Source organism: Nicotiana tabacum, chromosome 20 (genome assembly GCF_000715075.1).
Source record: "Nicotiana tabacum cultivar K326 chromosome 20, ASM71507v2, whole genome shotgun sequence".
Classification (NCBI taxonomy): Eukaryota; Viridiplantae; Streptophyta; class Magnoliopsida; order Solanales; family Solanaceae; genus Nicotiana; species Nicotiana tabacum.
The window spans coordinates 145788902-145800238 of NC_134099.1; the positions used below are offsets into that span (position 1 = coordinate 145788902).

The following is an 11337-nucleotide window of genomic DNA, read 5'->3' on the forward strand; positions in this document are numbered from 1 at the left end:
CTCGAAGTAGGCCTTGTAGTGCAACATTGACAACATTGAGTTGGCCTGCCAAGTTGTCTATGATTTGCTGCGTGGCAGTCACTCTGTCTGCCTCTTATGCTCTATAGGCTAAATCCTCGCTCCTCTCCTGTTATAGGACCTCAAATTTACTGAAAAATTTGGTTGCCTCTATGGCTGTCGTTTGTCGTTCTCCTTCAGAGTCGTGACTAATGTTTGCAATATCATCTTCGGCCTGCCGCATCCTGCGGTCCAAATCGTCCAACCTTTGCACTTGGTTGATTTTTAGATCAGCCACCGTATTCATGATGGGTTGTAATACGTTAACCATCTCTTCAAGGGATGCAGTGCGGTCCACATGATTCACCATGGTCAGAAATGGTGGTAATGACAATGTGTTACCCTCATCCGATGTCGAGACTAGGCTCTGATACCAACTATTACGCGGCACCTTCCTGAGATTCCTTGGAAGGGCGACGTAAAGCTAAGCAACTGATGTCTGTGCAGTTACTATCTGCCAACTGGGGTCCCTTCCGTACGTTAGAGGAGACTGTCAGTGCTGTACGGAAAAACCAATGTCAAGAGAAATTGAGAGAACATATAAGAGAATTGATAATGAAAGAAAGCTTGATTGCATTAATGAAAGCTATTACAGAAAGGCAACACGGTGTCGAGGGGGAGAGACACTAGTACAGAGAATTGTTTGCTTGTTTGAAAGTTTTATTGCTTGATCCCCCTAATAATGCTTAAAAAAATAAAATCAAAGTTACAGGACTTGACCTAACTAAGCTAGAGAGACATAATGGAAATACAGGAAGTAAAACTACTCTATATTTACAATTAAAATGACTTAGAAGGTAGAAGCAGGTCCATTGGCAGCAACCTTGACTTTAGCATCAGAGTCTGCGCGAGGCGCTGTTGGCATCTGTCTGCGACTGGGCACTGGAGAGGACTATCCGTGGGGCGACATAGGCGCAGACGCGCTTGTCACTTGGCGTGGCCAAAACCATCAGGCCGTCCATGGCTCTAAGCATTTGGAGGCTTGCCAGGACGCCATAGGGCACGTCCAAGGGGTCATGGGGCATGGCTAGAAAGCCTCCGATGACATACCGAATGCACACAAGAATGTACTTGGCTTTGGCGTTGCCCTTTTGTGCCCCTGCAAAATATATGTATATCTATGTCCCTTGTCGAAAGTGTTAGGTTCAGTTAAACTCATTGAATATAAGCTTCTTCTGCCTCTGAAAGTTGGCTATGGCTTTTGTCTCTTTGTGCACCAATAACCAAATACACACACGAATATCCTTGCGTACTCTGTTTTGCTATTCAATTTAGTGGAAATGTTTTTACCTTTTTCAATGTTAGTACCCTATTTTGTGGTGTATAACAAACAGCACATGTTTATATAGCTACATGTGATCAGATAAGAAATTACCTTTATATGGTTAATTTCAAAGAATTGAAATATGTATGGCTAAAATATAGACAAAATTATCACTACAGATCTTCTCTCTTCAGGGCGGCAAAGTCAAAGACAAATTCAGGATTTAAATTTTATAGGTATAGATTCACAATTCTACCACATCTCATTTAATTTAATGGGTTCAAAATTTATTATTTGTACATATTTAATGATTTTGTGGGTAAAAATACAAGATACGAGCAAAAACTATGAGTTCAGTTGAACCCATAGCTTCTACACTGGATGGTGAATACGCCTCTGGGCAGCGCTACATGTAATAAGGAGGAGTACAATTGAATCCTCCTCGTCGGAAAATTATACTGTGCAAATAGGATTAAAAAAAATCTTTTTGTGTAAGTAGGGAGCAACATGCTTACTGATCTTTGTCAGTCCCATAGCGGCAATGAATTTCTTTTCCTTGAAAAATCATGTCAACAACATCTGTAGAAAGACCAACCATTTCCAATGTCTTCTCCCATACTTGATAACAAGTCTCCACATTATGTGCTTCTTTACTAGGATTCGTAGGTTTACAATGGCAACCAATGAAGGCACAAACAGGCCACTCTTCTGCCTTCAACTTATCACAATATTTTAAGATATCAACATCAGTAGCAGCAAAAAGTGCACTTCTTGAACCTTGTTGAGCATCAAACATGAAAAAAAACATTTTCTGATAGAGAATATTCAAAATCCTCGGAAGATCCCTCGTTACATTTGTCCGTACAGCTCCTGGCTCTACGCATAACGTATAAATTCCAGCATCAGTTGGTATGTATTTCTGAAACATACTGCTAAACATAATTTGTGCCAACTTACTATTTGAATAAGCCTTTCGACTCAAGAACTTATTCTTCTTGGTTATAAAATTCATATCTTGGGAATCAACAAAACCAACTGTATGCAGAAGCGAATTCACATTAACAATTCTACTTGGAGCACCTCTTTTTAGTGAAGGTAAGAGTAATACAGAAAGTAATGCAGGGCCAAGATGGTTAACTTGTAGATGTGTTTCGTACCCGTCTTTAGAAATTTTCTGAGGTTGTCCTATGGAATAAATACCAGCATTATTGATTAGACCATGCAGGGGTTTTGATCTTGAATTCCATTCTTGTGCAAATTTTACGACAGATTTAAGAGAAAGGAGATCGAGTTCTAAAACATCGATGCTTAAGGGGCTCGAGTCGGGTTCATTTCTTTGCCATTTTTGGATGATTTGATGTGCAAGATTTGTGTTTCTTACAGCCATGACAAGATGTGCACCTGAATTTGCTAATTGCCTAGCAATTTCAAGTCCAATACCACTTGTAGCTCCTGTTACAATGCAAGTTTGGCCATTTAAAGGAGGTAAAGGCAAAGGGTCATGTAAATTCCTAGCATTGATTTTTTGAAATAGTGTTTCATATGTTAAACGATACCATCCTTGTATCCATTCTATCCATCCCAATCCTGTTTTTTCTTTCCTCATTAATGTGAAAGCAGCAGAAGATGGGCCCATTTTATTGAAATTATGAATTTGAGATTCAGAAATAGATAAAAATTGGATCGAAAGGAAAAATAAGGGAAGTGAAATAACAACTTATTAATTGTTGAAACAAACAATTGGGAGAAGCAAAGGACTGGCCGATATTCCGGAACAGAAAAAGATTTATTCAATGCGCTAAACAATAAAAAGCTCACATCTCTCTCTCTCTCTCTTTTTAAATAAATTGTCAACTGACCATAGTCAAGTATGAAAAAGAAAATGACAAGTCACTACACTTAGATAAATTTAGGTACGAATTAAAGAATACATATTAGTTAGCCATTGTTACGTAATGCACTTATTGATGTGGTGCAAGTAATTAAGCATTTTCCTTTAGTATATAATTAGTAATTGTTAAAGTGAATACACTTAATCGTTTGATGCATGTACCTAATGCATAAAAGTAGGGGTGTCAATGTTTCAGTTCGGCCGGTTATTTTATAAATTTGGTACCATACTAATTTTTCGGTTATTCTATTATATTTTACCAAAATTAGACTTTCCAAAATCATCCCAATCATGTCGATTTATCTTCGGTATTGGTAAGGTTCGGTTAATTTTTGGTTATTTTTTTAATATCATGTAAAAATCACTAGTAGAAGTAAAATGTAATAAATACATACTTTTATAGGACTTCGCAAAATTCTATAGACATTTTTTACTGTTTAAAGATTGATGAATTAAGAAAAAATGAAAGATAGCCAGAGTATAGACCCATCAATTATTTTATCATAATATAAAGAAACTAAGCAAAGACAAAGAAAATATAAATCGCACAAGTGGAAAAATATTAACTAAGGACTCAAGAATACAGTCTATAGAAGATCAAATATTCAAAAAGATAAATCTAAATTATACGAAAAGATTTTTTTGGTAGCCAAATTTTTTTGGTTGAAGAAGCAAGTAGAAAAATGGTAAACCTAGAAAACTTTCTAGCAATCAATAATCAACAACCAAATTCTTCTGTCTTGTTCTCTCTTTTATGTAAATTTGATTAATTAAAAAAATAGGGCTCCCCTCACCCACCTCAGCAGTGAAAGGCCGAAGGCCCCAATCAGGAAACGACGAGTATGGCGAGAGTATTTTTTGCAAATAATAATAAAAAATGTTCAATCTTTTGTGGGCTTCTTTCGGGTTTAATCGGAAATTGATATTGAGACGAGATTTTTTCATTCCTTTTTGTGAGAAGTAATTGCAATTGACAATTTAAAAGTGGTGAGTGAAGAGATTAGAAATAACAGTAATTCTCTATAAAATATAGTGAAATATGAAGAGGAAAGAATAAAATTTTCAGCTCGATCTCGCAATGCCGAATCTAATTTCTGGCCAATCTATAAGCAAAAAAACTGGAGGAAAGAAAAGAAAAAGAAAAGAAAAACAAGAGAAAAGAAAAAATAGAAAATAGTACTCCTATATTTTATAAAAATATTATAAAAATAAAATTTCAGTATTCTCTCTCTTTCTCACTCTCTCAAGGAGAGTGGCATACACTCTCTTCTGCCACATCAACACTAAGAGTATAATAATTCTATTTAAAAATAGTTCAGGAGGGTACTAGGATCCCCACAAAGATAAAGTGTGTAGTTAAAAATCTGGCTATAGGTCAGTGTCAAGACCCAATTTAGGATCGTGATCGTCGCTTAGGAGAAAGTGCCCCCAAATAAGCCTCATCGGTATTTTACAGAAAATCGGACATAGTTTCTCCTGTTTTTGGACTATCCAAAAATTTCTCTGTCTCAAATCAACAATCAAACATCCTAATATCAATCCAAACAATAATAACTTTACCAATTAACCAAAACAAATATCCACCATTAATAGTTCACCCACTAACAGCTAAGAATACTAATTTATCTCCAACTTTGATAATAAAGAGCAATACTCAACATAAGTCTATAATAACAAAAGAATATTCATGACACTAAAAGAATGACTATGGAGTGACTCTAAGAGTTCCAAAAAAGGACCAAAATAAAAAATAAAATCTCCGCCCACGCGAACAAGTGCGAGGCTCACCAAGAAATATCAACATGTGCGCTCTAATTAATAAAATCCTCGCCTGCGTCAACTGTTGTTTCTGGAAAAAAATAGCGGAGAATGAGTCGCTAGCTCTATGAGTAATAACACTTAATCACAACCGTTTTTGTTGGGGAAGATTCAGAAAACATGCTAGTCTATATATTAAACAGAAATTATCATAAGAATGCCCTTTCAGAAACAATAAACAATAATCAGTCTCATCATGTTTTTCATGTAATATATTTCAATTTGACAATTCGGTAATAAGCTCGGTAAATTCTGTGAAATATCAATATTCATACTTGGGAGGTTTCAATGAATGGATCATGTAATCGGTATAACTGTGGACTTCTTTACAAGAAGTCAAATATAAATGTACTCCCTACTCGAGGAAAATCGGTAACTGTATGCTAGTTCTACCTTCCCACTAGTGAGGGTTATGACGGTAATCGGTAATTACAAGGTGTACCAGGGCTAACGAACCCGCCATTAGCTACGGAATCCTTCAAAGCCTACTCCCATTTATACTTATCTCTGTAATCCGTATATACTCATAGAAAAATATTTTAAAATAATATAGGGTATTTTGGTTCTTATCAAATCATGTAATTTCCTTTCGATAAAAGTAAATTCAAGTAACGGTAAAACATATCTAGTGACAACAAGAATATTTAAAACAACGATATCATATCGAGTAAAAGACTTGTCCCACATGCAACTCAAAATAATCGGTAACATATTCATATTAAAAATCATGTGTAAATCATGCAAGTTATGAAAAATACAAATTGTGGTAAGATTACTACTCACAGTACTCGTGCCAAAATACCAAATGCTTCACCTCAAGCAATTCGTATAACTTCCTCCAATCAATCTATAATTACATAATATCGATCCCATGTAAATTTTTTAGGCTAATCATAACTAATTTAGAATACTTAATCCTAGGAGTTCGTGTTTGAGTCTAACTTCATCTAATCATATTTACCCATTCGATGGGTAATTCAACCAGTCAATAATCTGTTAATTCTACCTATTTATAAAATTTACTCATTATATTTTACACCAAATTAAAAACCTGTGCATTTGTCCCTCTTTATGGTATATAGATAGACTGATATGTAGTTATTAAACCAAACAAGAAAACTTAAGAATCTGTCATGAAGGCTCAAATAAGTAGTTTAAATTATACCCGAAGAAATCGAAAGTTATTCGAATTCGCAGATGTTTTCGAGTGTTGACACCGTTCCTGGCATTATAGTTCTCCAGTGCCAAGTTTTTGCACGTTTTTCTCCTTCATGAAACAAGGATAATTTCACGGCTTTTGGTTCTCTTCAATTCTTTGAACTCTCTTAATCTTCAATTATTATTTTTTTACCTTATACGCCCCTTTCTTTCTGGTGGGCTTTGACCCAACTAGTTTTCATTATTTAATTATTTGTTTATTTATCTTATTTTGTCCTTTTCAATTAAGTTCTAGCTAAAGGAGAATTATGCCCTCTTTTTAAATATGGGTTATTACATTCTCCCAACCTTATGAAATTCAGTCCTCGAATTTAATTCAAGTGCATACCTGTAGACTGAATTAACTGAGGATACTTGACTCGCATAGTATCTTCCACTTCCCACATAACTTCTTCAATTGTATGATTTCTTCATAAGGCTTTCATGAATAGTATTTCTTTTGACCGTGATTTTCTTACTTGTCTATCAACAATAATCAGCGGCTCCTCCTCATAAGACAACTTCTCATTGATCGGTATAGTAGGTGTTTCAAGCACCTGCAATGAGTCTGATATATATTTTTTTAGTATTGAGACATGAAACACTGGATGAATAAAGGACAACTCAGGAGGAAGTTTCAAACGATAAGCCACAACTCACACTCGGTCTAGTATCTCATACGGTCCTATAAACCTGAGGCTCAACTTGCCTCTTTTTGCAAACCGCATCACACCTTTCATAGGAGAGACTCGTAGGAACACTTTGTCCCCAATTGTGAACACAAAATCTCTTCTTCTCTTATCTGCATAAGACTTTTGTCTGCTTTGAGCCGTGAGCAATCTTTGCCTGATTAATTGGAACTTATCAATAGCTTCTTGTACTAAGTTAGGTCCCAATAAGTTAGTCTCACCGGCTTCAAACCATCCGATAGAAAAACGACATCTTCTACCATACAATGCTTCGTACGGTGCCATTTGAATACTGGTCTGGAAGCTATTGTTGTATGAAAATTCAACTAAAGGTAGATAAACATCCCAACTACCTCCAAACTCAATAATGCAAGCTCTCAACATATCCTCCACGATCTGCATAGTACATTCGGACTGCCCGTCTGACTATGGATGAAATGAAGTACTAAGATCTACTCGTGTACCCAGTGCTTCTTGAAAAGATTTCCAAAAGTGTGAGGTAAATTGTGATCCTTTATCAGAGATGATGGATATTGGAACTCTGTGAAGTCGGACAATTTCGTGTGCATACCTCACTCCACCATGTGTAGTCTTTACTGGCAAAAAGTGTGCTGATTTTGTCAGTCGATCTACAATTACCCACATAGAATCATAACCTCTAAGAGTACGGGGTAGACTAGTCATAAAATCCATGTTAATTCTTTCCCATTTTCACTCTAAATCTCAATTTGTTGTAGTAGTCCTACTGGTCGCTGATGCTCAGTCTTGACCTGCTGACAAGTCAAACAACTAGAAACAAAGTTAGTAACATCTTTCTTCATACCTTCCCACCAATAAAATTGCTTTAGGTCATGACACATTTTATGGATCCAGGATGTATAGTGTATCTAGAGTTGTGAGCTTCTTCAAGAATAGCCTATCTCAACCCATCTACGTTTGCTACACATAGCCTGTCACCCATTCGAAGAACACCATCACTTTCAACAATCATATCCTTGCTTTTACCAACTAAGGCCTCATCTCTGTATTTGCATAATCGCTCATCCTCATATTGGGTGGCTTTAATGCACTCAACTAATGAAGACTTAGTCTGAGCACAAGCCAACAATGCCTCTGAATTTCCGACATTAAATCTGATACTTGTATCATCTAGTATCTGAATATCTTTGGCCAAAAGTTTCTTTGTAGGAGCTATATATGCCAAACCCCCCCATAGATTTTCTGCTCAATGCATCAGCCACCACATTGGTTTTTCTAGGATGATACAAAATAGAACAGTCATAGTCTTTGAGTAGTTCCATCCATCGACGCTGCCAAAGATTCAGATCTCTATGTTGAAAGATATACTTCAGACTGTTATCGTCAGTATAATCTCACAAGTTTCGCCGTATAGGTAATACCTCCAAATTTTTGGAGCAAATACCACTGCAGCCTTCTCCAAATTATGTGTAGGATAGTTTTGCTCGTGCTTTTTCAATTATCTCAAAGCATAAGCTATAACGCAGCCATTTTGCATGAGAACACATCCTAATCCCACCTCGAGGCATCACAGAATACTGTAGAGTTTTTGAAAGTTCTGCTCACATTCCTTCGTCCACTGAAACTTTGCATTTTTCTGTGTTAGCTTAGTCAGTGGCGCTGCTATTCTAGAGAAATCCTGCGCAAAATGCTTGTAATAGCCTGCTAAGCCTAAAAAGCTGCGAATATTTGTACGAGAAGTAGGTCTAGGCCATTTCTGCACAGCTTCTGTCTTTTGGGATTTGCCATAATTCTATCTTTGGATACAACATGCCCCAGAAATGATATTGAGTCTAGCCAAAATTCACACTTTGAGAACTTAGCATAGAGCCGATGTTCTCGCAATGTCTGCAATAAAGTCCTCAAATGATTCTCGTGTTCTTTCCTACTACGAGAATATATCAGGATATCATCAATAAATACTATTACAAATATATCCAGAAACGGCTTGAACGCCTTATTCATTAAATCCATGAATGCAGTTGGAGCATTAGTCCGTCCGAAAGGCATCACAAGAAACTCATAGTGCCTGTATTGAGTTCTGAAAGCAGTCTTAGAAATATCTTCATCTTTGATTGTAAGTTTATGATAACCAGAACGGAGGTCAATCTTTGAAAAGTGGGCAGCTCATTGTAACTGATCAAACATGTCATCTATACAAGGCAAATGATATCTATTGCGTATTTTTATCTTATTTAACTGCCTGTAGTCAATGCACATTCTTAGGGATCCATTTTTTTCTTTATGTACAGTACTAGTACACCCCATGGAGATGTACTCGGTCTGATAAAACCCTTATCTAACAAATCCTACAGTTGTTGTTTTAGCTCTTTCAACTCTGCTGGTGCCATCCGATATGGGGGTATTGATATGGGCTATGTGTCAGGTGGCAAATTCAATACCAAAATCTATTTCTCGTACTAGAGGCAATCCTGGTAAATCCTCAGGAAATACATCAGAAATTCTCCCACCACTGGTACATTTTCTATACTAACTGTTTCCTTTCTTGTGTCATTTACAATAGCTAAGAGACCCAAGCGACCTTTCTTCAGAAGTCGTTGAGCTTTCATAAAAGATACAACTTTGCGAATCTTTGGAACCCAACTCCCTCTTAGAATAAATCGGGTTCATTTGATATCTCAAACTTAACTATCTTTGCATGACAATCGACGATAACATAGTAAGAAGATAACCAATCCATTCCCATCAGCATGTCAAAGTCAATCATATCAAGTACAATAAGGTCAGCTAGAGTATCTCTATCCTCAACTCGAATGTGACAAGCATGATACACGTATTCAGCTAATAAAGACTCCCCAACAGGAGTAGCAACTATAAAAGGATCATTTAATAGCTCAGGCTGTCTACTAAACCTCAAAGCAAAGTACGAGGATACATAGGAGTGAGTAGATCCCAGATCAATCAACGCAAGTGCATAAAATTAACAGACATAAAGAATACCTGTAACCACAGCATTCGAGGCCTAAGCATCCTGTCGAGTAAGTGCAAAATCTCTCGCATGAACTCTACCAACATTCCCTTGACCTTGATTCACAGTAGCACGATCTCTGGCACCTCGACCTCTATTTCCTGTACCTGCAGCACCTGGAGTATTGCGAGTAGTCTGAGTAGGTGCATCTGACTTAATAGAAGCCTAGTTGAAATTCCTCGAAGGCTGAGGGCAATCCCTCAAGTGATGTTCCAACTGGCCACATCGAAAGCACTCTCCATCCAGAAAGACACTGGCCAAAATGCGATCTACCACAGGTCTGGCAAACTGGAGTAGTGGCATATATCTGCCCAGAATTATGATATCCAGATGATGATGGTCCCTTAGTACCCTGTCTGTAATGTGGTCTGTATGTGGACTGTGAAGACAAGTGTGTCCATGTTTGAGAACCTTGTTGTTGCTATCCGAAATTTCCTGCTCCGCGATTTTTACTAAAACTACCACTAAAAGATCCTCCTGTCTTGGCCTTCTTGCGTAAATCACTGGCTACACGCTCATCACATCCCTTATTTTCAAACTTTCTAGCGAGATCGACTGCATCATAGTAGGATAAAGTCTTCATCTGTGGGGCTATTGTAGTATAGACGACCAACCAATCCATTAACAAACCTCTGAACTCGAGCTTCTTCGGTAGGCACTAAGTAGGGAGCATATATAGCCAGCTTACAAAAATTAGTGTTATATGTTGACACATCTATATCTGGAGTTTGAACCAATCTCTCAAAGTCTCTAGCATATTTTTGACTCAGGTGTAATAACCCATAATTTTATATGAGGATATATTGAATATTTAGCAAATATTTTAAGTAAAAAAAGGAGGAACAAACTAATAAAATAAAATGAATTTTAAAAAAAGGGAATGGACACAAAAGGGCCGAAGCCCATTAGGTTACATTCTGCCAAAGTCAAAAGCAAAAAGGGATTGAGGGAAGGGAAAGAAGCTGCGGAAAAGAAGAAAAAAAAAAGAAGAGAAAAGGCTAGCAACCTCATGCTACAATATTGTTGTTGTTCCTAGCTACTGTGTATTTAAGATCATCAGGTATATTTTGTTATCCCATTGGCATGAGTATATTTTATTTGTCCTGGATTGAGTTAAATAGTGAGTTGATTTTTAATTGAATTGGATACAAGAATACTCATGAGCAAGATCAATTCCTTCATTCTAAGTAATTACACAATATCCTGTTAGATACTCTATTGGAGAGATTGTGAGTGCTTGCAAAGCACTACGTGATATCGAACAAAAATATTAATTTTCCAAGCAATACAAACTTCTTTTTGCCAAGGAAAATATAAACTAGTTTCCTATCCCTTTAAGTACTACTTAAGTGAATAACAGATAAACATATTCATATTCTAGAGAAATTAAACAGAAAAACTAATTAAAAGTGAC

The 11337-nt window shown here is 36.7% G+C and overlaps 1 protein-coding gene across 1 annotated transcript; it reads right to left on the reverse strand.

Annotated features, from left to right (window-relative positions):
* Nucleotides 1-1481: 1481 nt before the first annotated feature.
* Nucleotides 1482-2983, reverse strand: LOC107774611 (dehydrogenase/reductase SDR family member FEY-like). The gene has a single exon (XM_016594201.2). The coding sequence runs from the start codon at nucleotides 2955-2957 to the stop codon at nucleotides 1833-1835; it is 1125 nt and encodes a 374-aa protein (XP_016449687.1). The 5' UTR covers nucleotides 2958-2983; the 3' UTR covers nucleotides 1482-1832.
* Between the last annotated feature and the right edge of the window lie 8354 nt (nucleotides 2984-11337).